Source organism: Styela clava, chromosome 4 (assembly GCF_964204865.1).
Source record: "Styela clava chromosome 4, kaStyClav1.hap1.2, whole genome shotgun sequence".
NCBI lineage: Eukaryota > Metazoa > Chordata > Ascidiacea > Stolidobranchia > Styelidae > Styela > Styela clava.
This window is the reverse complement of record NC_135253.1, coordinates 12,679,452-12,707,106: the sequence shown is the minus strand read 5'-3', so window position 1 is coordinate 12,707,106 and position 27,655 is coordinate 12,679,452. Positions and strand designations below refer to the sequence as shown.

General features: G+C 34.7%; 2 protein-coding genes across 3 annotated transcripts; both read right to left on the bottom strand.

The window, feature by feature from the left end:
- Window positions 1-70: 70 nt before the first annotated feature.
- On the bottom strand, window positions 71-18,449 carry LOC120325990 (glycogen phosphorylase, brain form-like). Its single transcript, XM_078111479.1, has 22 exons — window positions 18,291-18,449; window positions 15,367-15,533; window positions 14,821-14,916; window positions 14,066-14,218; window positions 13,202-13,349; window positions 12,733-12,869; window positions 11,994-12,134; window positions 11,453-11,564; window positions 10,808-10,890; window positions 10,322-10,465; window positions 9,217-9,456; window positions 8,487-8,650; window positions 7,873-8,002; window positions 7,298-7,399; window positions 6,803-6,883; window positions 6,263-6,388; window positions 5,496-5,617; window positions 5,045-5,144; window positions 4,743-4,891; window positions 2,957-3,164; window positions 2,278-2,427; window positions 71-271 (listed from the first exon to the last, which is right to left on the bottom strand). Exons 1-22 carry the CDS (start codon window positions 18,364-18,366, stop codon window positions 230-232), a joined length of 2,871 nt encoding a protein of 956 aa, XP_077967605.1. The 5' UTR covers window positions 18,367-18,449; the 3' UTR covers window positions 71-229.
- Window positions 18,450-20,501: 2,052 nt separating this feature from the next.
- LOC120326432 (uncharacterized) lies at window positions 20,502-24,289 on the bottom strand. Of its 2 annotated transcripts, XM_078111829.1 has the most exons (4): window positions 24,051-24,289; window positions 23,280-23,823; window positions 23,028-23,138; window positions 20,502-22,295 (listed from the first exon to the last, which is right to left on the bottom strand). In XM_078111829.1, exons 2-4 carry the CDS (start codon window positions 23,682-23,684, stop codon window positions 21,906-21,908), a joined length of 906 nt encoding a protein of 301 aa, XP_077967955.1. In that variant the 5' UTR covers window positions 23,685-23,823; window positions 24,051-24,289; the 3' UTR covers window positions 20,502-21,905. The 2 variants fall into 2 exon arrangements, with proteins under 2 accessions (XP_077967955.1, XP_039248657.2); XM_039392723.2 differs by having other exon boundaries at window positions 23,280-24,289.
- Between the last annotated feature and the right edge of the window lie 3,366 nt (window positions 24,290-27,655).

The following is a 27,655-nucleotide window of genomic DNA, read 5'->3' as shown; positions in this document are numbered from 1 at the left end:
AGTAAAATCCAAGTGTAATTTATATTTGATATTTTTTTCAGTTGACTCCAGAAACAACAAGCAATGTGAGTGCAGTAATAAACTCTTTATTTCAACACCAGCTAGTAGAGTGACCAATAAAATAAAATACATAAACAAATCCTACTAATGTATAATAAAAACTACTAGGTTACAGAAAGCATCACTGAATACAAATAACATCTAAAAATGTGTTTCCCCATAGTCCTGCTCAGAATGAAGGGAGATTCTGCTTCGGTTCTCTCTCTTTTTTCTGTGCAAAAACAGAAACAGTTGAATACAAAAACATAAGGGTGATGATGATTACCTTGTTGCCGAAGTTAATAAACTTTTTGGGATAATTATATTATATTGGTAACATTTTACTATATATAGCCCAATAGTTAATGTTTTTCACATTATTAATATGAGACGAAGTCAAACCAGTTGATTTAGAGTTTCTTAAAAATTATAAACCGTCATAATTTGTTTTTTCATTGAACATAATCGAGTTAAAGAGCCCCGAGCCATCTCACCACATCCAGTTTTAATATAATTTCACGCTTGATTAGGACATTGTCATGCATGGTAAAATAGTGAGTAAGCTGTTCATTACTTATTGTTTAATTACCTAATCGTATTGTACCGAATGGTATTGAGCGGATAAGTAAAGACATTGTCTCGTTAAAGTGTGTGACAAATACGTGGGGGATGGGGCAGTCGGGGCCCTTCTGTTGCTGCTCGTCGTTTAACGACATAGGATACATTAGGCTGTCGCCCACAAACCAGCTCAACAAGTCAAAATATACTTTCTCACCCCAAAAAACTTTCCGGTGGCGGAGACTACACTATTTTGAGCGATTATTTTCAAAAATACGTATAGATTGGAATGCTTGGTGATTGCGTTCAGAAAAAGAGTTCGCAATTATTTTGAGAGGAAAATATACCCGTCGAACTCGCGTATTTAATTGATAATCGGCAACGTTCGTTCATTAAAGAGGAATAAAACAATCATAAAGAAGCAAGCCAATTAGCAAAATCAGACAATGCATTTTCAAAATGTCGGGCAGTTTCAGATACGAATTTTCTCAACGCTAGTCTATGTATGATAGTTCTGAACTTATGGGACTGGTTGTTTGCGCTGCACACAAGTCATCAATTATTAACTAGGAAATGGTCGAACTTTATTCTCTGCAATCGAGCGCGACTTATTATGTGCAACAATAATCCGGCTTTGGTGTTCACTTATCGTTTCACACGTAGGGGCATAAAACCGACTAGTAAATAATGATAAATCACAAAATCGTTACTCCCGCAATCAAACGGTTTTCCCCAGAAACGCCATTAATGTCGAGCAAATACGCTCGGGCGCAAAGTTAAATCACCTATTAAGAACTACTACAGCGCGACCGATAGATCTAGTCATATACCCAATCGCTCCGTATTTTCATGCAAATCACTGATTGCAGTCCTCAGAAACCAAAGGACAGAGTGAGCCATGCAAATGATCAGCTTTGATTAAGGTAAGGTTACAGGACAAACAGACACGCACACAAATGAAGCTGTATAAATGAACTTTTATTGAATTTTCCAAACAGAATATACCAACAAGAAAAAAAATATTGTTCTTTTTATTTTGAAACAAAAGTAAACTCCATGCTAAATGAAAAAATACAGACAAAATATATAATGTATGCAGTGGCAAAAAGAATCTAATCAGTTTGGAAACGAAATGATACAGAACAGTCAGCCAAAGTTACCAGAGGCAAATTATGGTTTTTCTGCTTGTTTATTCACAAGAGGGAAATTGACAGCAGACATGAGATTGCAAAAACAGAAGAACTTGAGTTAGCGCCATGCCATGCTTTTATATTTGCATCGGCATTCTGGATTGGATTGCATGCATTAAATTATTTACTAGCGTGGGACGGAAAAATTATGATTCGAAACACGGAACATTACAGTTTTGTGAAAAACAGCTATAATACCAACAGCTTTTGAGTAGTAGTAGGGAAGTTTTTAGAGAACTATATCAAGAACTTGGTTGTATTAAAGAAAAACTGACCTTTACTTGGTAATATTGTATGAATAATAAATTACTACGCAGACAATGGAACAAATTACAAGTATATATAGCGCCTTGCTGACTTTCTAGACCAAATTACACAACACTCTTTTAAGTCGTCCAAATTATGATGTGCAGTGATATGATTCGGCAAGCAGTGTTAGCATGTTACAGAAAAACTAAAAATCGTTAAACTGGTGTTCTCCAGATCGTACCAAAGCTTCATGAGGAGCAGGTATTTTAAGGTCAGGTTGAGGTTCGATGCCCCAGATCTCTCTAGCGTACTGTGCAATTGTTCGATCACTTGAGAACTTTCCAGAAGCTGCAATGTTACAGATGCATCTGCTTGTCCAGTCATCTGGATTCTGAAATAGCAGGTCACTTAATTTAGGCGTAGTTTTAGGCTTTGAAGAACTCGGCATTGCTATTTCAGAAAGCAATAAAGAATGCAGAATATATGCAATTCATTAGAGCAGCAAACCTTTTACCACAAGTATAATTACTTGTTATAATCTTAGCTTTTTGCTACAGCACAACAGCTTTTGCCAGTAACTGCCAATATTTAAGATAACTTAACTAAAAACAAGAGAGCAATTCTCAAATCTATTGACACCAAAGTCAAATGACTGATATAGACACTGTAACATCAGCAAACACCCAGCCAAATTTTGAAAAGTTGTGGAGATTGCCAAATGAAGGTGTACCAAATACAATATGAAGTGAATTATAAAATATAGCAAATTTAGTCTGAAATACCAGACCCTATCCATAGGACGAGAAGAATTTATAAAGTCTTCTAGCGCCTTATTCAGTCTTAGATCATAAAAATTTGATATCTATTGATTAACAATCACTTACTGTCCAATAACCGCAAACGAAATAAACACTACCAACCTTAAACACTTCGCTGACTCTTTCCTGGCACTTCACAAAAGCATCAAAATCAGCCATGAGCTTGAATCTGTCATGATGCAACAGATGTTCAGTGAGACCTTTGAATATATCTGGTTCGTTTTGACAGAAATATCCACTGGCAACTTGATCTATTGCTTTCTTCAACTCTGGAGATTTTTCATAGAATGATCGAGGATTATATCCTTGTCTGAAAACAATGGTCAATATTCACAATGGTGTATCAGGAGATCGCTAGGGCTGTCCAAAATCGAATAATTTTTTGATTCGAATCGAATCGAATATTTTCGCCGAAGCGAACCGAATAATCGAATATTATTGCGCAATAGTTAATCTGTCTCTATTATACAATAAACGCCTGCCCTTCGATGTTGTGGTAACGTATGTGCAGTTACATCAAAGGAGATCACACGCTTGTATGAACTGGTCAAAAAAATTGGAGAACTCCAAAATTTGGGTCTCGAAAACTGTTGAGTGTTAAGAGTAAAAATTGCACTATTCAAAAATTGCAATCTCAATTTTGATGGATTCAGTTTTAGTAGGACATACAAGGCCTGTAGATGCTATTTTAATCCTATTCACTAGTCTTTATGTTTTTTTGTGTAAATTTCAGCAAAATAATAACAACCATCAATATAGATAAAACTGTTGCTCAAGTTCAAAATTGCATTTAAAAATTCCAAGCTAGTTTGATGACAATATTATTTGAGGACTATAATATTGTTAGTGTACAACAGCCATCAAAATGCAAGAGTGCAATTATTTGTCTTGGTATATAGATGGATAATACAGTAATGCCATCATGAGAAATTACAAATTCCATTTAAAGAAGGTATTGCCATCATAAGGATCCCAAAACACCTGTTTCAGCTTTGAGTTGCCTGTACCATGTTCCTATGATAACTAACTCAACAGCTTCAAATCGATTCTATTTATAGAACTATCGTTTTCTAAATTGTCTCCTTTTTTTCCTTGTTCTCTCTCAAAAACGTCACGATCGACTATACCTTGTTATGATGACCACGCATGAAATGGCTAATCACGTGCCACCGGGCGGGCATTAGTAATGTCCTGTTTATCACAAAATGAAGGCGAGAGAAATATCGGGAAACCAATTAAGCAAGCCGGGAGCGAGAGTGGTCTGAGCTCGGAGCGCCGCCGCTTGCCCGATGAAAAACATCCCGTAAAGGTGGTTTCCGCTTTATGTACCGGTACCTAATTTTAGCGATTCGAAAATTAGCCGGAAAACGATTCGAATATTTGGTTCGCTTGGACAGCCCTAGAGATCGCCATCAAATTTAGGAAAAAAGACTAAGCCTTCTCAAAGATTTAGACTTGTGATCTCTGAATCCATATTTCTGAAGGTGCTATTTGGTTATCCACTAAATGAACACACAGAAACAACATCTTAATGATTGTGACAATAGTGCACACCTACTGCCATTCATTCCTAGTTAATTTACAAATTTGAATGAAAGCTGTCTACATATTGTGGGCCAGAAAATGAGGACCATATTCAAATATTTTGTCAGCCTAAAAATTTTTTCTGTATTAACTTAAATTCTAACTTTGGTAAATTCTTGAAAACTAAACTACAAAAATAAGTCTCATCGAATAGCTTCAATTTCAAATTACAATCCATATAAATTGTAGGCCTACTGACATTTCGACAACTAAAGATATTTATTGCAGACTATATAGACTTTACAACCACATCTGCTACCTGGTATATTAAGTGAAAACCACCTTTGTAATACACAATACTCACTTGTCCAAATCACTGACTTCGTGAACTTCCATTCCAAAAATAAAGATGTTTTCAAGTTTGGATTTGTCTTTTTCTGCCATTTTCGTCAATTCCTCTGCCATTTCAACATTAGCACCATCCAATGTTCCAATAGTAAGAGCACCATTCATCTAAAAAAGCATTTATCTAAATTTAAAAGTCGTTCAATTTCGATTGTTTCCTTTAATTCTTGACTTTTCTATTATTTTCCAGATTTTCTTCCAAACTGATTCATACAGAATATTGTGAAATGAATTTAATAAAAAAACAGTATATATAATCACCATGAATTTCATGTTGCCTGTTCCTGAAGCTTCTGTTCCAGCAGTTGAAATCTGCTCTGACAAGTCTGCAGCTGGGATAACTTTCTCAGCAAGTGAAACTCTGGATTAATACAATGGAATACTTCAGTTATGTTAGAAATAACGCATCTTAAATATTATAATATGTGGCTTATGCCTTACGAATATTATTGTAAACCTTCAAAATCTATGTTTTGAAATCTGAAAATTTGAAAGGAAAAAAAAAATGACAGCAATAGCCTAGCCACAACCTCTTCGATCTTTTTACCTACTGAAATTTGAAGTCAATTGGCCCCATTAGCTGTGGGAGAAAAGATAATTTAAAACTTTCCATGGTAATAAATCATTCTACGGAATTTTCACCTACTAAGAACATAAAAGCAAACAAATGAGACCACACAAGTTAAAAAAATATATATATATGACGAACAACCTGTAGTTTTCCAAGAAAACAACTTTGAGTCTATCACCAATGATAGGATCGTTATTCACTCTGTTGCCAATACTTGTTATCAACTTGATGATCATTTTCGCAGAATGATATCCTGGAGCAGCCTGTAAAAAAAAAAAATATCGCAGAGATTCAAAATTTAAAAGCAATATCCGCAAATGAGATTATAGATGCCCAACATATTTAGTTGGAATAAAATTTAAGAGTAGGATTTCCAAAAACGAGTGAGATGGTGCAACGTATATAGTTGGAATAAAGATGTTGAGAGTATGGTTTTCTAAATGGAGTGGAATCAGAATTTCATATTTAATCCTAGACAGAGGAAAGATAATAAGATGAGTAAGATGAGTTAGTCCTATACCGAACCCACACTTTCAGTTAGCAGTCTGTGGCAGGCAGGCATAAAAATAGTAACAAGATATTTAGATGCATTGACTTGATGGTGTAGGAAGCTGTAATCTATTATTGATTACATGAACCCTGTTTTTAGCAATTCTTAATGTTTATTATGTGTTTGAATAACTTGCCAATTTATTTCGTATAATATTGAATTAACCCTTGATTTCACCGATAAAATAGAAAATCAGTTGCCAATCAGAGATGTAGTGTAAAATAATAAACTATGCTGGTATAAACATTCTTAATTATTTATGAGTTGTTCCTAAGTTTTTCTTACTAAAGCTGTGTGATTGCAAGAAATGGATATCTTTATGAAGCTATACTATTGAGCAATGAGCAACTTGTGTTACCTTTCCACCAATCATTATAGTACGTGGCACGAAGTCAGCATTCGGGTTTTCTTTAATCCTGTTGTACATAACAATGATATGCAGGGCATTCATAAGTTGACGCTTGTATTCATGGATTCGTTTCACCTGAACGAAAGATTATATATGAATCTAACAAAAAAATTTGGTTCAGACCTCATATCCGCCACCTCAACTGAGTAAAAAGTTGGTTAGGTGACCTATTCGAAAATAGTGGCTCTATAAGACTGCTTGTTCAGACCCTTGTTCTCTCGAGTGAGAATGTTGTATGAAAAATCAGAGGGAAAATGAAAACTTAAAATGAAATTTTTTTGAACAAGTTACCTGGTTTTGAGTGACTCTATAACTACAGTATATCTAAAACAATATGGCTAAACAACTTCGCAAGTATACAAGATTAACTATCTCAAAAGATGACAAGACTGGGCACTATAACCAGGCCTAATTCAATAGTTTTTAAAACTTGTCAAAATCGGACTGAACATAATATAGAAAAAGATAATTCATGATCAACAATTATACCTGGATATCAAACATGGATGCTGGATTCACTTTGACTCCCCATTCTTTCTCAATGAAGGCTGCCAATTTCAACTTGTTCTCCTGTCAAGAGAAATTATAACTGATTAACAATGTGCCTGCAATAGCAAAAATGTTTTGAACCAAACATAACATCCATATGGAATGTATAACCCGGTATGTATATATGTGTGCCTACACCAAAATTGATTAGCAAAATACAACAAAGTGTGAGAGAAACAGTATCCAACGAATTTTCAACTTAAGATTTTTACAAACTCAACCAAAAAAACAGTGAAAATTAATATTCAGACGATTCCTTCTAAATATGTAATTATGTAAAGTATTGTAACAAGCTGTTCACTAATACAACTTAAACACTTTTGCTTCATGATATTCAATCTAATTAGTATCATTGCCTAATACCAATTTCGCCAACATGAATTCTTAATATTAAATACCACAAATTGGAAATGCAAAAATAAATTTCCAAGTTACCTGCTTCACTTTCGCAACTTCACGAATGAAATTCTTGTCTTTGTGGAGTTTCCATAAATCTTGCAATTGATCAAGATTTTTCGGCCATTCTTCACCAAGTTTCTAAATGACATGAAATATCAGTTACCTTAAAAATCAATTGCAAGTTATTTACAGCAATAAATAACATCTTGAGCCTTGAGAGAAGCTTTCACACTTCGAAAGGATAGGATTTACATATTTATTCCAGGCAGAAAAAAGAAGTAAGACAGATTAATCATATGGCGAAGCACGGCCTGTTGTCCGGTTGCCATTCCATATCGGGTATGGGCTAGCCAGTTATTGTTTTCAGATGCATTGACTTGATGGTGGAAGCATATTTCTGAAGTATAGCACGATGTGCCAAGCAAAAGTTGTGATAAGTTTGAAATTTCAGATTTGGATGGTTCTAAAATCACAACATCTATCTACATTTATCTAGTACAAGATAACAAATCAAAATGCCTTAAAAATGTTGGTAGCAGAAAACAATTCATTTGTCACCGAGCAGTAAACTCTTGAAAGCTCACAAGAAAAACATTTATAAAAATTCTTACATCAGCAATGAGATCAGCCAATCCAGGGTTGCATAACAACAGCCATCGACGTGGAGTCACACCGTTAGTTTTGTTCTGAAACTTATCGGTTTGTCCAAGCTTTTGAGACAGCTCGTAGAAGTCATGGAAACTGAGTAAAATAAATAATGTTTCGGTCAAGTTTCTTTATTTTTTGAAACAAATACCACACTTCTGTACTTCATAGACAAACTAATTACGGTAATTAAACAAATTCACAAAAAAAGCCCATTCCAACTAACAATGATTTCAGAGTCGTACTGCTAACTAACTATTCATCATTTTTTATATTATTTTGTTGAAAACCTAATATCTCCAAGTTACCAGCATTAGCATATATAAATCATTCATGATAGATGTAGGACAGGATTTGTATATTCATCCTGTGGAAGCGAAAAGACGATAAGATGATTTATTCATATGGCAAACCACGGCCTCTCGTCCGGTTATCAGTCCAAGTCTGATATGGGATTAGTTAGTCAGTTTACTGTTTTCGGAAGCATGACTTGATGGTGCTGGAAGCCGTAACTGACCAGCGGTCACGTGAACCACCCTGTAAAATACATAAAAAAACAAAGGAATTGAACCGGACTTACGTATGATCTTTGATAATCTGTGAATGAATTGCAGCAACCCCATTGACAACGTGAGATCCAACGATACATAAGTGGGCCATATTAACTCGTTTTTCACCATGTTCTTCAATGAGTGACATACGTCCAACCATTTCAGGGTTATCAGGATAAAGTTTTCCCACAGTCTAAAAATGAAATAAACACTTCTGATAAAGTACAAAATAGAATTTATTATTGCATTAGTTATTTTACTTAGGAAAAAATTCATCAATTCGTAACAACATATTGCACATATCTTTATGATTAAATGTTCGGATAGGGAGGTATATATGGTCACAATAGACATTTGAATGGCTTCTACCAGCTATTGGGCTGCAATATAAAAAAAAAATGATTTTTAGGGTGAGTTACTAAAGATGTGTGCTGCCAAACAAGGGACTCATTTTTTTTTTTCAATTTCTGATGTCTCTAGCCTAAATGAAAAACGATGATAAATATGCCAAACTTTTGCGATAAGTAAAATAAAAAAGTGAAACCGATTAAAGTCTGAGAACAGAATCTGTATAGAAGAAACAGAGCAAATCATATTTTAGTGAGAAGAAGTAACTCTGCATTCTAAGTTACCTGCTATTAAAAAATTCATGAAATTATGTAGCAAATGGTCTGAACTTTTGCTTATTAAATTTGTCCTTCAAGTGATTTAAAGGTCAACGAAACAAAAGTATATATTAACGGTTATTCCGCAACTCACCTCAAGGTGTTTTCCATTGATAAGATAGATAATTTGCAAGTGTCTTGGTAACATTCGTTCCAGCATAGACACAGGCCATCTTTCTAATGCTTCAGGAAGAATGGTATGATTTGTGTAAGCACAAGTGTTATAGACAATATCCCATGCTGTGTCCCAGTCAAGTTTCTCAATGTCGAGTAGAATTCTCATCAATTCAGGTATTGCAAGTGAAGGATGAGTGTCGTTTAGTTGAATCGCAACCTTGAAATTTGAAGATAGATTAACAATAATTGCAGCAAAATTAATAAAAATGTCCTGCTTGCCCCTCGGCCAATATCAACAGTTAAGTCTGAATTTCTAATTACCCCAACCATCTATAGGGCTAAACAAAACGAATATTCAAATACTCTAAAAATAAGATTGTTTAAATAATTTAAATTCTGAATTTCAGGAATATGTTTAATTTGAAATCTTGGCATCAGGTAGTCATGAAAAATTTGAATTCATTGTTAAAGTTGACTGTATGGAAAGTCTGTCAATGTGTACCTCTACTATAATCCACCCAAATCATTTCTTTGAGTCACGGAATAGGTTACGGTAATCAAATTCCTGTTAAATATTGTCTAAAATTTGGAACATTCAATATTCCATATTCAAAATATTATTTTATAATTATCTCCGAACAGTAGATTATTCGAATTCTTTGAGCGACAATGTATATAGTCAAATTAAAATCATGATCCTCGCAACAACAGGTAAGTATGAAATCAGGAAATACTTCAGGAAACAACAAAGTAAAAGCACCAGCGTGACTCATCAATGGTGGTCGTGACTATGAGCCCTTTTCAGGACGTTCATTTACACAGTTAAATGCATTGATCACAGACATCTCCAAACCACTTTTATTTTATATGCTCATATAATATACCGATTTAAATTAGGTAAAAAATTTGATGTGCTTCGTGCAAATATCAGTGTATAAAGTGAATTAAAATAACTTAGATATACAACAAACCTAGGTTCTAGGTTAGGATATATTGTGAACCGAATTCATATTAAAATTGTAATTGTGACAAGATTTTATGACTGCCCTGTATATTTTTATCATAATTCTGTATTCACCAACCTTTTCTGGAAAGCTTTTGAATGATGTTCGAACTGGATCACGACATCCGAAAGTAGAAGATTTGAAGCGACGTATTATGTCATGAAGAGTAGCAGATACGACAAAATATTCCTGCTTCAATCGAAGTTCCTTCCCCTCGAAGAACTGAAAAGAATGTCACACAACCATAAAATTATAGACATTATTAATGAGCTAGTGAAAGTCAAAACTTTTATATAATCACAGCAAAAAATCTCTGGTAGAAATCCACAGTAAAATTTTTATTTGGACAAAACTGATATAAACTGGTTTTTAAATGTAACCATCACTAAAATTATTCAAAAAATTGTCATATTAGCAGCAAAATTGCACATGTTTACCATTTTTTGCATTATTTAGAATTAAAATCAACCACAATAATGATTCTGAAACACCAACCTGTAAAAAAGTGATAGTTAGTATGCTGGCGTACAAGTTAAAAGAAAATACTGTTACACAAAAACTTACGTTATCATTAGGATACAGAACTCTTGATATATTCTCAGCCAAGTTTCTATCACATACTGCTTGAATATAATCCCCTGTATTGACTGAAATGTTTAAAATAAATAAGAATAGGCCTGAGACAAAATTTATTGGGAAATAAATCAAAATTGTCTCTTAGAGCATTTGGAACTACTTTCCAAAAATAAAGGTCGAATAACCGAATGCACTCCTGTTGAATGACATTCAATAGCGGTTAACACATTAATGTCAAAACAGTTCCATCCATAGGCATTTAGAACCCAATATTATAATTATCAAATAGCCTTATATGCAGAGTTTTTGTATTTCCTCAATAGTCGTAGTCATTTTTTTTGTATTAAAGGCAACAGTAGACAAAAATAAGGAAATTTCATTCGTTTGAGTGTACATAAAAAAGGATGCATATGATGGCAGTAAATAGTCAATCAAATGTCAAGAGAAATCATAACCAATAATATTCAACTGATTAACCATTACCAGTACTGATATTGGTGTTGAATAGAATATACTTTAGGCATAGTAACTAGCATATAACATACACAAGATACTGCAACGAATAGGATCTAAAGTCATAATAACAATTTTAAAAACTCTTGTAGATTACAAAATTGCATTAAGTTTACTTACAGACATCTAAATTGAAAGAGTTTGGTGATTTGGCTGACCATAATCTAAGCGTGTTCACAGTATTGTTTCCATACCCTGGTGTTGCAGTGTCATATGGCATAGCAAAAATGACCTAAAAATAAATGAATAAGATACAGAACTAGTGAATAAAATAATTATGCTGAATTCCTGAGAGAGAGCAGTTTCTTTGAAACAGAACTAAATGAAATAATAAGAAAACATTATACTGGGTGATTTAACAGTATTGCTATTTGCTATACACTAAGATTTGAATCTCTCTAAATAGTTATTTTCAACTCTTGCAACAGCATCATGGCATTATATGCGTGTTTATTCACCAGCACAAAAGCATAGAAGGATAAGTAGTGGTCCCGCACAAAGTCGACCGAAAGCAAAAAAGCAAACTGTGAATGTACAATCCATCCATACAAGCTTAAGACAATTGGGACAACTAAATTTTGATTGAAGGTTAGAATATTATTCAACATACTATTTACATAATTATGACTGAATATAAAAAAAAAATCCATGAATGACTTACCTGAGTATCTTTCCATTCGCTTTCTTTTTCCCATCCATTGGGATTTTCTACTCTTCCATACAAATGAACTGGAATCATGTATTCTGGTCTTGCTTTCTCCCATGGATTTCCATAACGAAGCCAGTCATCTGCTTCCTCAAGCTATTTGTAATTAAATAAAAATTCTGTATAATTGATTGTGAAATATATACAGTATATACACAGTACGGTTAGCATTGTCATGTGTCCATGATGAAAATAAAGGAACACCAAAATCAAATAATTTACTATCCTGAAAGCATTTCAGAACAATATTTTTGAATATAGAATATGATCTAAATTGGATCATGCTTAACATGGAACACAGAGTCCTTGTATATTCAATGAGTCTGAATATGTATATGCAAGTTTGAATGAACAGCTGTTCAAACGGTTCTATGGTTTGCATAAATTAACAGATGAAACTGTTCAAAATTTACCTTGATTTAAGAACTTAGGGGATGTATTGTATTTGTATATATTTAATACTGAATGGATTGAATATCTGATTTGTTTTGGACATTCTATATTCAAGAACACAATTGTTAGGCAAAACATTACTGGTAAATACTATTTTGCAGCGGCTAGAAATATTCTCTTATGAGTAATAAGATTGTTTCTAAGGGAAACCTATTTAAGGCTGTAAACCATATACTGCTGCAGCCAATCGACTGTTCCATAAATAATGCATTGATAAGTCTGCAATACAGACGAACGTCACCTGAAAACCCTGGCGAATCTTTTGATTGAAAATCCCATATTCATAACGTATTCCATATCCATATGCAGCCATACCCAGAGTTGCCATAGAATCCAGAAAACATGCAGCAAGTCTTCCCAGCCCACCATTGCCAAGACCTATATAGGGGCAAAAATGTAACAGCAAATTGGGAGACTAAATGAAGCAATAATTATAATTTCATCTCAGATTCTCACAATTTATAAAAGGCAATATTGATAAAAAAAAAATTATGCAAAGGGGAATGAAAAAAAAAAGGCTTATAATTTTGTTACATGTAAAGCAACAATGCATACATAGTTTCTGCAATAAATATAACACAGATTCGGAAGTGTCCTTGAACGCCAAAATGGCAACATAACCAATTAGAAAACATCATCGAAACAAATTTTTAAGACTGAATTAGCTCTGAAATATTAGAAAATCCAGATTAATAAGTCACAAATCTAACCAGCATCTTCTTCCAATTCTTGGAGTTCCTCAATATCAAGCCCAAGCTGATACATAGCTTCATCACAAGAAGTTTGTATGCCGAGATTCAGCATGGTATTTTGCAAAGTTCTTCCCATGTAAAACTCAAGTGATAGATAGTAGACTCTCTGTATAAAACAAATCACAATCGAATACATAGTGTAAGCATCGGTATGACAAAAAACGATTTGAAGTTATAACCGAAACTTTCAACTGAAGTAAACCACAGTTTTGCCTAAATTTGCCATATAAAATACTTTCGACATATATATTCTGAATCTACTCTAATGGATCGATTTAGATTGATATAATGGAAATGAAAACGCAGAATAAATCACCACCAGATTACAATTTGAGATTAGGAGCAAAAAAGCTAAGCAGTTAATGTTTAAGATAGATGAGCGTGGTAAAATTTTTTCCAGATTTGTTTTGTTATTTTTTGCATGTACGTAATTTATGTGCCTGCACTTTCAATGACAAACACACAAAGTCAGACACTCCTCGTTCACAATGAAGCAGACTAAAAACTACATATTACCAGTGGTGACTGTACATTTGAACCCATGTGTATATCCGCGGGTTCAATCTATATGCGGGTTAAAACCCATGGGTTAGGGTTAGTATGGGTTCAAATATCCATATAACAAAAACAATTTCCATAGGTGCAATAGTATGTAGGTGCAAGTGTCGCGGGTTCAAATGTATGTAGGTTCAAATGTAATGGAGCCATTACCAGTATACCTTGTGGGAGTTAGCAACCTATATGGACACTCAATTTCATAATCTGCTGTTGTCATACATATCAGAAGTAAAAAGTTATTGGGAAATTGTTCTTGAAACACACCTTAGGATCTTTTTCATAATACCACTGTTGAGTTCTTATCCATCTTCCTACCAACTGATCTCTAACAGTTTCTGCAAGGGCGAAATAATAATCTCTATCGGTTGCAACATTTCGATCTTTCACAAGAGTAAAATGAAGATGGCGATTGAAAGCCTGAAATCAAGAAAAGATCAACTTGCAACTAATAATATAACATCATATTTTGGTCACAGAACGCCATATGCAAGTGCAAATGTTCAGCCAGATCACATGCAAATACCGGTACATTCATTTTTACCACATTCGAGTTCAAAATAAATTATCTTATCTAAATCAGATTGTGGCTGTAATCACCAAACACTGAGTCAATGAATTCAAATAACCCCACAAACAGCTGGTTTATGTTTGCAATGTATTTATGTGCACGTGTCAAGTGATTTGTATTTTATACCCATGAGATTTGATTCGCTAATAATATAGAACTTGACGTTGAACTACATGTTATATATGAACGCATGTTATATATGTTCGGACAAGTGTAAGGCAGCATTTAAATATGTGATCACCTTTTAATTTGGTCAGATTATTTTAAATACCTAAATAAAGCAACAAGAACAGCAATAAAAAAAATTTTATTGATGAGAAAATAACGAATTGCATTCATGATCTCAAACCCAGTGACTTGTTTAACACAGAAAAGCCTAATTAAAGTTGAGAGTTGAGAAACTGCATGAATCTAACTACCCGAGAAAAAAGTGTAAATTTAAATAACTAACCTTGTTTATATCAGCCACACTTTCAAGTGAAGAAATGCCCCGAACTGAAATCTGTTTCCGTTTTTCATGATCGGTGAGAGGTTTTTGAGCCATGAGCTGCAAAAATATAGGATATTTCAGTTAATAAAATATACTAAATCTTGAATAGGGATAAAACTTTGCAAAATTTTGGTGAAATATTGATCACTTGTGTAAAAAAAATCATATGAAATTAATAAAATCAATTGCCTTCTATCTTCCAAGTACTGGAGATATAAAATTGAGTTGTCCAGCAACTGGGGAGATATTTCATAATACCGAGACAAAATTGCAAAACAATCCACAGGTCAACTTCACATCTAAAACTCTACTAAATGCATGTTAAATTCATGATATAGATTACTAAGTTTCTTGTACTAATGAACATAAACGCAACCCGAGTACTTGAGTTATTTCAGAGCAATTGACAATTCGATGATTTCATACCTACAAAACCCTATAGAATGCCATGTACAGATGTAAGATATAAGTTAACTTGAAAGAAAAAGAAACATTGACATTACTTACTGTAGTTTTGCTTCTAGCACCAGATGAATTTCCGTTAGTCACTGGTTTTTGTTTGTCAGTCTTTTTCAATGGTTCAGGTGCTTTTATTGTTTTTATGATTGGAGGTTGTACTGCAGTCACCACACCATCACCTTTTCTATGCTGAGTCACACCACTATTTGTATACCCTATTGTTGCACAAAAAGGCAGTAGTTTACTCAACAAAAGCAAGCCTTGAAATGTATTTGAAATTGTGGCTAGTCGCTACAATGGACTTTTTTCTGACATAATTATTTGAAAAATCCTTTATCCTTTAAAACATGTTTAATCAATCAATTAATTTTATTCGGTCACTCTGATACAAACAAAACAACAACAAAGGGACAAACAAAATACCGAGGACCTGGAGGACGGGCATAACTTAATAAAAAAGTTTAAATACGTACAAGTACTTGCCCTTCCCCTAAAAACAGGTAAAACACAATAAAACAAAAACACGATGTGACATCGGGCAATATCTTATAAATTCAAATAAAAATGTGAGACGTGTATGTGCTTTTCCTATACAGATATATGGATCAAAGAACACTCGCTGACAAAAAATGATGATGCTGTGGGCCTACTTCAATTATATTGCAAAAATAACACGGTGACAAATACCTAACTGAAGCATGGCTGTCGTCATGCACCTGATTGTTATTGTTTATTATCCACTAAAAATGGTCTATATTTATATCGCAAAGATATGAGAAAGCAGTGTTTCATTGAAGCGTTTTGGGATTGCCAAATTAATTGTGAAAATTATATATTTAAAGTGGAAATTTCTGAAGATCGTTTGTCAAGCAGACTGAAACCACAACATACATTGCTAAAAATGAGTTATTTGATAAAATAATAATTAGGAATATCACAAGAAGAACACAGATAAGATAAATTTTCGGACTGAATCATGTCCTATGCTTGATCCGTTGACCATTATCAGATATACTACATTTAACATAGCTTACAGGTAAGTTAGGCCTATGAGTAGGCTATCTGCTGATCTGGCTATTGCTGTATTGCTGCATTTTTATATCAAAGTGCAAATTAAAGTTCAGTATCTGCTGTTACTTTTTCTTACAAGTCGTACGAATTCCGCGCTACTGAAGGAATTCATTAAATGCACAAACGATTCTTTTATTTTCGCCAATAAAATTTAACAAATGTTCACAATCGACATTGCTTTGTCATAACATTAGTTATAAATTGCAAGGATTGATTTTGTCCAATAAAGCACTAGACGTCTATCAGACTTTTTCGCCCAATATCTCAATTTATTTCAACTTAACCCTATACCCAATCTGCACGTTCGCATGCCATCAATTCTGCAGCTAACGCTATTCGCTGAACCGTTATCATCAGTGAACTCGCGGCATACGCACGCTGGTCACGAAATACAACGCGGGAATTAATAACAATTTTATTTGCTTAACCATAGCGCTGTCTGATGAGAACAATCACAAAAAAACGGTATTCAGACAATATCCTGATATCTGATCCACCGACGAAAATTCATAACGAACCGCTGCTTGCGCCAGCACGACAGGCAGCAGCTTTTTTTTATTATTTATAATCAGGCCCGACCTTTACGTATGGGCGTTCGACACCTCGCCGTTTTAGCTGAAAAAATAATACAACGCACATCGCGAAGGTCACGTTCTCTCGTCGGAGCTATTCGAAGCAGACACTGGGTGACAAAATTGAACGAAGATGATCATATTGTACACAATTTACTCTCGCTTATCTACGAGTGTGGAAAGATATTTTTATTCGCAGCGTATTTCTACGATTGAATATTCAGATTTTTTCCCACGATGTTAAATATTAAAGCCTTCTTAAACTTCTGTTTTAACAGAAAAGCAATTTCGTGTTAATTTTAGAATCGCGTATTGCATGTACTTGACCATTGCTAATCTTTTGCGCTATAATAGCATCACGGCGACAGGCCGAGAGTCATTCTAATAGCGAGAGCATAAAACAGCCGGAGCTCTCTCAACCTTTGGCTCTGTAATCATGATCAGTGAGGTGGAAAAATTAGTTTGTGGTTTTCAGTCGCGTAGCCTACATAGGCATCTTTATTGCATCACAAGAAAAAAGGTGTACATTACAAGTTTTCTGCCTATAAATAAATACCTGGTCGATTTGTTTATCACATCGGCATCAAAATCGGCAATGGAATGCTGCAGGCCCGCAGGCAAATGTGACCTTGCGAATAAATGTGTGTTGACGCGATGCGACCGCAAATTAAGCAAACCAGTCGTACAACTAGTCTTCGTACCGATGCCGCGTCTTGTAGCAATTTTAATGTGCAGGTTTATTTTCTATGTTATTTATAGCGACTCTATATTCCTACTTATTAAACAACTCGGCATATTTGAATACCACTTCGATTATTATTATGGAAATTCTTTTCTTCAAATTGCGAATAACACTTTTTTGCGTGAAAACCAACATTTTTCGTACGACACCAGTTGTTGAAATTGCGGCCATCAAAATTCGAAATTTCAAATTCGATGACCTTGTCTGACATTCAACAAACACGATATGTCGCAAGCGGCATCTGAACCTTCGCTGACTGACAAACAAATATCAGTAAAGCAGCCGGTCTCGGTACCAGTTGTAGATGTGTTAAATACTATTCGCATTTAAATACCCATGACGGTTTATTTAGCGCACAATTTTCAAGGTATTTTCATAAAACCTTTTTATATTTCCGCAAGTGCCTATGTTGTTTTTTGACGAATGCCCAACGTAACAAAACGTTCAACTCCGTTTAGTCCTCGCCAAAGGCAGTCGCGTTACATATAAAGCACAAATACACGCCACACTTTCTCCAGCAGTGTAAACAACCAAGGAACTTGAAAAAATGATGCTCTAATTAACGCATATTTTCTTCTAAAACTTACCAGTATTTTTCCCACTTGTCTTAGTTGTCTTTCGTTGATTATCGGCAGATGACGCTTGCCTGGTTTTGGACGACATGATCAAAATAACTTAAATATTAACTGAAACTTTTATAAAAATGACAAACTTTAATTGAAGCAATTACTAATCGCGTTTCAGACTGTCAAACTCCCCACTCTAAGATATATAACTAACGACACCAGCTCATGGCGGACGCGGCTGCGTACAAGACCGGTGTCACGTTTACACAAATTCCGCTAAGCAGGACAGTCTGCAGACTTGAGAAACATCGACTAGAAATGACGCTAATTTGTTCCCGAAGGCAACCTTTCAAACATGACGCAGGTGATTATTATCAAACGCGTTGAATATTCAGGGTGCCCGAATAAATAGTGTTGCGCGGGGGTTGCTAAACTGACGTCGCAGCTAGTTGTTGAAGTTGTTTCTTAAGTTGAAAACTGGCCAATCCCTGACATAATGAAAATCACGACTGGTACCGCTGTTATAATGTTCCAAGCACACTTAAACGGCACTATTTGACACATGTGTGTGCAAACAGGTGTTGTTTACATAACCAATTCCTTAATTCATATAATTGATGACAGGCATAATATGTATTTACGGGTGACCGTACATTTGAACCCATGCGTATATCCACGGGTTCAATCTATATTCGGGTGCTAAAACCCATGGGTTAGGGTTAGTATGGGTTTAACTATCCGTGAAACAAAAAAAATTCCATAGGTGCAATAGGGTTCCATTACATTTGAACCCATCAGAATTGTACCTGTATGCTATTGCACCTATGGAATTTTTTTTGTTTCACGGATAGTTAAACCCATACTGACCCTAACCCATGGGTTTTAGCACCCGCATATAGATTGAACCCGTGGATATACGCATGGGTCCAAATGTACATGGGTTCAAATGTACGGTCACCGTGCAATAGCATACAGGTGCAATTGTCATGGGTTCAAATGTACGTGGGTTCAAATGTAATGGAACCGTATTTACGTTCTAACTTTTAATGCAGCAAAGACCGATTCTGGAATACTGAGAGGTGCGAGGGAGAAAAAGATATTTATACCTGGTGTCACACTCCATAGCGGTCATATAATTGCTAGGAAATAAATATATAAAGGGATTTGGAGAAAAAATATATGTGCACATATGCACATGCAGGAACTATAAACAATAGCTCAGCATAATATATAAAAGACAGTTTTTGTCTCACTTAGTGCTTGTTTTTTTTGCAATCTGATAACGTTTTCTAAGGCTTCATTTATTTCATTAACGATTTTATTTGTACATGATTTTGATGTTTCAATAGTAAAAATGAAAGTAGCATTCACTGATGAATTGTGTTGCTGAAATTAGAGACTCACGCTTCAACCTAGCTCCTATATCCATTATATGGCGCCAAAGAGTTGTTTTCAAAACATTCAACTTTGATAAAGAGTATCAAAATCGTACGTTTGCTTCGAAGATATGCACTCGCTGACATAAACTTGTCGATACGCTTTTACTCGCTAAATCTGACTAGTTTTATGTTTTTGCGACTGTGATCCCATGAGTCAACTGCGACCCGGATGATGGATTGCATACATAACAATAATACCCTATCAAAATAGGATCTTAAATATATGGTGTCCTAAAATAAATGAAACTCACAAAATTGGTTATTCGAATTAATGAGTTCCATTTATTTTGAGACACTCTGTGCAATGAGAAAATAGGGGGCATTTATTGTATATAAACATTTAGAAAAGATAAATACTCCGTTTTTTAAAAAGTTGGTAAAATGCACGTTTTATTCTTATGTACAACACTAATTGTCTATATATATAATATATAGACATAACAAATATTTAAAGTGTTTATATTGTAACCATTAAATTTGTACATAGTCATGCATGAAATTTAATTCCTTGTCATTTATTTTTATTGTAATGCATATTTATGGACATATTGGGAACTATTCAAACTGCGCAAAGGCCAGAGTGCGAGTAATATTAGCTAAGGATTCATTGAAGATTGAATAAATATTGAGAATAGAGTTTTTATGCATAGTGACTGAGGAATAAATATATATGCAATAGGTAAAGAAAGAAATAAAAAACACAAAAAGGTTGTGAACCACTGGTTTATGCTATTCGTACACTTTTGGTATTCCGAAATACGTCAGCAAAATTGAGTTGTCAGTAATGGCATGGTAACAGTAACTGCATCTTGTGTTATTCAGCCTTGAAATGAAAGAAAGACGATTCTTGAAGGTGCTAGCTTCTTTCATCATAGACTAATTTGACTCATTCAAATTCCCAAACACCACTAGCGAATATTCTAAAATATGATAACTAATCACTGATATTGTCGTTCAGCATGGTTCGGAGCACGAGAACTAGTTGTAAGATTCGATCTCTTCTCTATTTCCTTTTTAACTTACAACCACGCTGAAAGTTCATTTGTAAATTATCTTCTGCGCTCGTTCTTAGGAATGATTTGCATATACGTTTTTTATGACTTCGATATTGGTATTCAAATTTTCACTGGATTTGTTTCTATTTTTTCGGCTGTATGGTTGTCGTCTGTATATTCGTCGTTACGTTAATTTGAAAGCGCTCCCCCTCACATACAACTAATTCGTTTTTTTACACATATTAGGCAACAAATCGCCAATTTACGATCTTTAGCTATAGATACTATAGTAAATGCCTCCAAAATACCTGGTTTATATTTTCCAAATACTCACAAATAAAAACAAACAAAGTTTTATCATATTTCATAGCTTCATTTTGAACTGCATTGTATGTAGAAATTTTTGTAGGCAGATGTATAAATACGAGTTCTTGTTCGATAAGAATAAATTAAAAAGTAGCAAAAGCACCATAATCATTAACACAATATGGCCAGCAAAATTTAGTAAGATGCCGAATAAAACAATAAATTAGGGTTTAAAAATTGCAAGACTGATGTTCAATAAAACAATATTATAATTTGTTCTGTTTCTAAAATATACGTCACATGACGACACAAATTGAAATAAAAAATTTTGTTTTGAAATAATAAATATTTTTAGCATTTCACCTTTGATACAAATACTAAACAGTGCGTATAGAGTACCCAGCCTCCCCGTCTTTCACTTAGTATAGTATACTATATATTCTTAATCCGAATTTTACATACGGCTATATTGCGTTGTCTAATAAAACGTTGAATAAGTGGAACTTGAATCAGGTTTAAAGAGTCAGGCAATGAATTTTGTGTAAGTGAGAATTTTATTCTCGTAAGATTTACAACGTTTGATGGTCGCAAAATTATTTCTTCTGCAAAAATAGCCTATACTGGACTTTTCAATGCTAACCTATCACTGCCGCCGATACGGGCCAGCCCGAAATGGTGGTAAGTCATTAGAATTTATTTATCACAAAAGGCTTCGTATAAAAATGTCAAGAAAGAAAGAAAGCGCAATTACATCTCACCGGTTTTAGTTGATCGCATATTGAAGAGCTGCATTAGCTCTTTCGTTATCTGCGCTTGTTAGAAGTTGCTGCTTCATCCGCCATTTTGTTAGGTGTCTCACCCAAGCGCTTCAATGTTCTAGTTGCCCAGGGCTCAGTTTACGATGACGCTTGCATTGAATCGCTTCGCACAATAACACTCCTATGTATCGGCGTATTTATGGATTCATTTCCAGTGCTAAACGGTGGAAATGTGAAGGTAGATGTTAAATGATTTATTGCATCATCTTCCAACGAAGACGATCTTGAATTTAGCGATAATTTGCCGTTACAATTTTTGCTGTGTTCTCCATGTGTCGGCGTCTGACTAAATCCGGGAGAGCTGGATGTTGAACATTCTTCGTTTGTAGGCGACGAACACGATGGGCTACGAACAATACAAGTCGGTCGATGCAAATTGAGAATATAAATCAACTTTTGTCTTTCATCTTGTAGACGCTGAACTTCTGTTTTCAACTTATGATTCTGTGTCTCAAGATGATCTGATTCCTACAAAACAAATTGAATGCAAGTTTTTTAAATGCACAAAATGCGAAGATATTTTTACCACAGATCTGAGAATGCCAGTGATTTGATTTTTTAAGAACGTTTCATATTCTTTAATTCGTCTCATGCTGAATATGCCACAACATTATATTGATAACAAAATTCCTTTCTCAATATTAAAACTACACATTTTGTCAATCGGGTAATGAATGACAATCGCTGCTAAGATTGGACAGTTGCTCGGGTAAAATCAAACATAACTGTCTCGAAATTACATTTGAACGTTTTCTGTAATACGATCGCAGTCGCAGAAGACTGTTCGTCGGCGCATCACCTTTGCCGCAACATGTTTACAGTATACGCATAAGAACTACTGCGATGTTATTTTATGCTGCATTTCTAGGATTGTAAGCTTTAAATGCATGAATATAGATATAGAAAATTTTTAATTTCCGACCCCGTTTTCTTTTCCTACAATTTCCAGCGCGTCATGGTACCAGAACAAAATCCCCATAGTTAGACGATGGACAACAATCAGTGCCTAATTTACCTGCAATTTCTGCCTCCAAAAAAGTACTATGGCTCATTTCCACGACGCCACAAAGAAATTTGTAGCGTTTACAGTGAGACGTCTTATTGAGAATAACCCAGTTCATGATAATAGTGACAGAAATATAGGAATGCGTAATTGTTTAGATGACTGGCAAGGTTGATATTTCACAGAATTTAGTATACCTCTAATAATTTCTCAGAAAGTATTTTCTTCTTGAATCTGCATTTAGCTGCGGCAATTTTATTTCTGTCCCTTCGTCTTTGCCTTTTCATCGACATTGCTGGAGTTTCAGGCTGAAAAAATATATCATTATTATATAACATAATTCAATGCTGACGTACCATTTTATTAAGATACCAAATATATTCTGGTTTTCACTACGCTAGCTATTGAATTAAAATTCAAACAGAATCAAACGCTTGCAATCTATTTACCTCAGGCTGAGCAACTTTGTACTCAATTTCCACATGGGAAGGCAATCCTTTGGCAGCTCGTTTGCTCTGAATGGTGTAGCGTAATTCTTCTTTGATAAGGGGTCGCAGTTGTTCTTCCGCTACTCGTAGCAGTAGGTCGTCATTTGTCATATTCGTTGCATCGCATTCAGACGAATAAGTTTCTGCGGTCTCACGAGAGTTACTCTGAGATGTGTTATTGTACCGATTATCGGGCATACTGTTCACCGGCGAATTATAATATTTCCCGGAATAGGATCCCTTGTCGTAACTATTCCCGATGTGGTAAAACGGAGAGCTGTTATGATTGTGAAACATGGGTACTACATTCCCAGCATCTTCCTCGTATTGCTGCGGATCTCCATGTGTCATCATGTGAAGTTTCATTGAATCTAGTCGTTGAAATTGGAATTCCTTTTATAAAGTGAGTCTTGCAATTCCGAATATTTATATCCAAGTAAATCAAGGTTAGGTTCAATGATCCGGAGTAATATCAATAGAATACGAATTCTCTGAATATTTTAATCTGGAAAATAAGTAGAAGGAGTTAATAACTTGATATCATATCGCTAACTTTGCTTTGCACGGAGTCGTTTTTCTATATTTTTGAATATACACCTACGGAATTGTTGAGTATAATACCAAGCGACACATTTAAAAACAATACTTTCTACTTCATCGGAGCACTTTAGTCTTTATAACTACATCTATTTTTTTTTAAATGAATACATAAATTAATATATGTATACATACATATCTATTCGTAAATATAAATTATAAGTAAACATTTAAATCCAGTTTTGGCTCGCGGAGTTTATCTTTTCTATTTTAGCAGCATCAAAGTCGATTTTTAAGTAATTTAATTTCTAAATCTATACTATGAAGCAGAAATATATATATAATTAGAATAAAAGAATATTGGTGTGTAATTCGTTCGAGTGTATTTTTCATCAATGTTCTAAAGTACAATTCAAGTCGCTTCTACCGTCCGACGCTCCAGCCGATTACAGAATGATAGCAAACACTTGCGTCAGAGCCCTTTTATACTACGGGTCGGCTTTCGTCAAGCGACGAGAAAGGAGTTTAGTAATGGGCTAAAAATAGGCGCTTACGGTACGAGCCGTATTGGGCTGGCGAGAGAACTAGAGCGAGAAACGATGCGTATAAAAACTTTCGTCATCGAGTCACGCATTGTCAACAACCCTGTTGCACGTGCCATGTGCGTCCGGGGACATCACAAACTATCTCACAAACGAGACACAAGTTATGTTGCGCTATGTTTGGAGTTTGAATTGTTCTTGTCGCCATGGTAGCGACGTTTTTAAATTCTCCCTGGTGAAACATTAGGAATCACAAGACAATATCTATTCAAATTCACGTGAGTAGTATTGATGATTACATTTCTAGTAATATAAATTTATTGTACAATGAGTTTACTTACTCACTTCTATGCAAACTGACAGCAACCTCGTCGTGAATTTTGCGAAACGGCACGCATAATGCGTAATGTATGATCCTTGTTAGACTATATATATATCGTGGTTGCGTAAACACAGAGGGAAATGTACCGGTAGCGAATGCTTCCTATATTATATACACAAACTAGATCCTTGCGGTGACACACAAGGGGAAATTACATTAAAAGAAAATAAGAAATTATACAACTTGTACGACATGAAATTTCACCAACCACTTTTTTCGTTTCTGGTGGATTTAGGATTTGAATGTTCGGTTATGATACTACATCAATAAATTCGTCAATGTCAAAATCTACACCACATAATCAGGAAGCAAAAGAGATCGAGTAAATGTAAAAAAGTGACATTGATAAAGCCCACATTGAATTGAAAACCAGTGAAGGAAAAAAAATCTGCTTGATTCATCTCAAAATATTCAAATTCGGAACTCACATACCAACAAAAAAAAATCTTTATTCTTATATCAAACATAAATTAATTTTATTCCGAAATTATTCCGAGATTCACGATTTTAAATCAAAATAAATAAATTAAAGTCACTAATACGCCGCCGATTCTCGCGCAGCGTTTAAAATAAATATGACTAACCACCCTGATCCGCCTGCGCTAAACAAGTTCGCGCGTCCAAACATTGTCCAAAAAGTTCCATTTCTCCTTATAACCTGTAAATGCAAATTGGAAATTTATTTTTGAATGATTTTCTTGTACTCGTGTACTCTATTTTTGAATGTATAAAATCGAAGCATTTAACTGCGATTGAGCTTTATTTAAGTCCTAATGATTGTTCAGATATCATATTAACAGCGCAAATTAAGTTAATTATCCAAAATGTCATTTAACATTTTTAAAAGAAATGAAAGAATTTTGCTCCATTTGGAAACTAGATTGCTTCTCAAGCGTCGCAATTGTCACGAGGACCATTATTTTGATTAAGAGCACAGCGCAAATGCTTTTACTATGCTACGTTGCAGATATTTGTACACCTAACCCAACTGCCATTTTAGGTTTAGACAGTGTTGAGTTTCTGCGGAAGATCTTGTCTTAAAATATATGAAGATTGTTATGCGAATTGAACTTCTCAATTGAAAGTTGAAAACAACGAATTTTATTATTGCAATATTGTGAGAATGACTGCGTAAACAAGCAAACCAAATTTAGTTTTAAAATTGTTTTCGATCTGTTGCTTTTTTAAGAAATTGCCCATTAAAATCTTTATTATTAGACAAAAAGTCTCTGATTAGCGGACTTGTGTGCAGTGGCCAGCAAATTAGCAGGTCGTATAAAGTAAAAATAAAATAATCACCGAATCTCTAGAAATAAATCGGAGAAATGACTGGTCGAGTTTCTTTTAATCGATAGAGAGATATTTCTTTTCACGTCACAGCCGTCAAGTCTCGCCCGGAGGCTACCTTGTACTAGCGTCAGAGCAATAATTATTATACGCGCATATTGTTTGCATGTTTACATAAATTTTGATATATACACAAATATCAATAGCAGCCAAGTTAAAATAGACGTAAAAACAATAAATTATATATTTTTACCTTTCATGTGTTTTCGCGATGCATTATTTTTACCTTCGTCTATGCGATCGACAAAACAAACCGCAAATTTGGAAAGTTAATGTCTTGCTGTCTGCAAATCTCAAAATGTATTACGTAATACGAATTCTTTCTTAAAATACATGCATTACTGTCATGCATCGTTTTGGACATCTTATCACCACGCGATACGTTGCGCGCAAACGAGTGCAAACACATTCCAATCAGAGCAATTCCGACACTTTGCTCACCGTTTCTCGCTATGAAAGTTAGTGTTAGTCAATGAGTCGTTGAAATCAACTGGCTGAATCGTTTTTGGTCTTCAGGCATTCAATATCATACTGCGAGAAATTTCTAATATACGTATATATATATATGTACATACACGTTCATCTCGAAAGACGTTCTGACAAAAATATTACCTACAGAAGTGAGTTTGTTTTTGATTTATGCGGCTGGTTCTGTGCGTTTCGCTAAATGCTCTTTACCACCTCTTGAGAATTGAACATAGACATATCTGCATCTATATAGCTGCATATTGAAACCCTAGTGATGCTAACGTCATCATTATCGAATGCCAAAAATAACAAGCGCCATTTTCTGGAACTCGCAATACTCGTTTAACAGTAAAATGGCCGCCGCTTGAATCATTAGAAAGTACAATTAGGACGCAAACTTACACTAAGAATATCGTCAGGAAACTGAATCAAAAAATAAAGTCAATAGGTCTATTATAGGTATAACATGTTTTTCCATATTTATTTGGGTTTACAGCCAAGAATTTCTAACGGGTTGATCTACGAACGATGTCACGCAAAACGATAATACCGTATGGCGTGTTGCTTCACTCACTATTCACGGGTTACTTGCCGTACCTGCTTCAAATAATTAAATCCATTAAAGTGATACCAAGTGAACCTAATTTGGTCGAAAGCACGCCACTTAGGCATTGAAACTGTCTGGTTGTGGACTTGAGCTTCGTTGATGTTACAGTTACACCAATAAATCACATCCAGCGAGTGTCTGTGGCAGGATCAACATGACAATAGCCAATAGAGCCCAGTGCCCGTGACATACCACAAATGCTTTCCACTTGGAAATACAGGTTAGATTAAGCATCTGAAATTTTTGACGCGCTCATTGAAATTCAGATATTTAGAGTTACGTTATTACTTCTACGCCCACAAATTCATTCAAGAAATGACGTAATTCCCGTACAACGACCACAATCAACACAGAGTATCGATAAGGGCAGATTCCGTCAGCATTAACTCGCGCACCGATGTGCCATATCACTTTATTGTTGGTTTACTGAGGAGGTATATCATGAACCTTTATT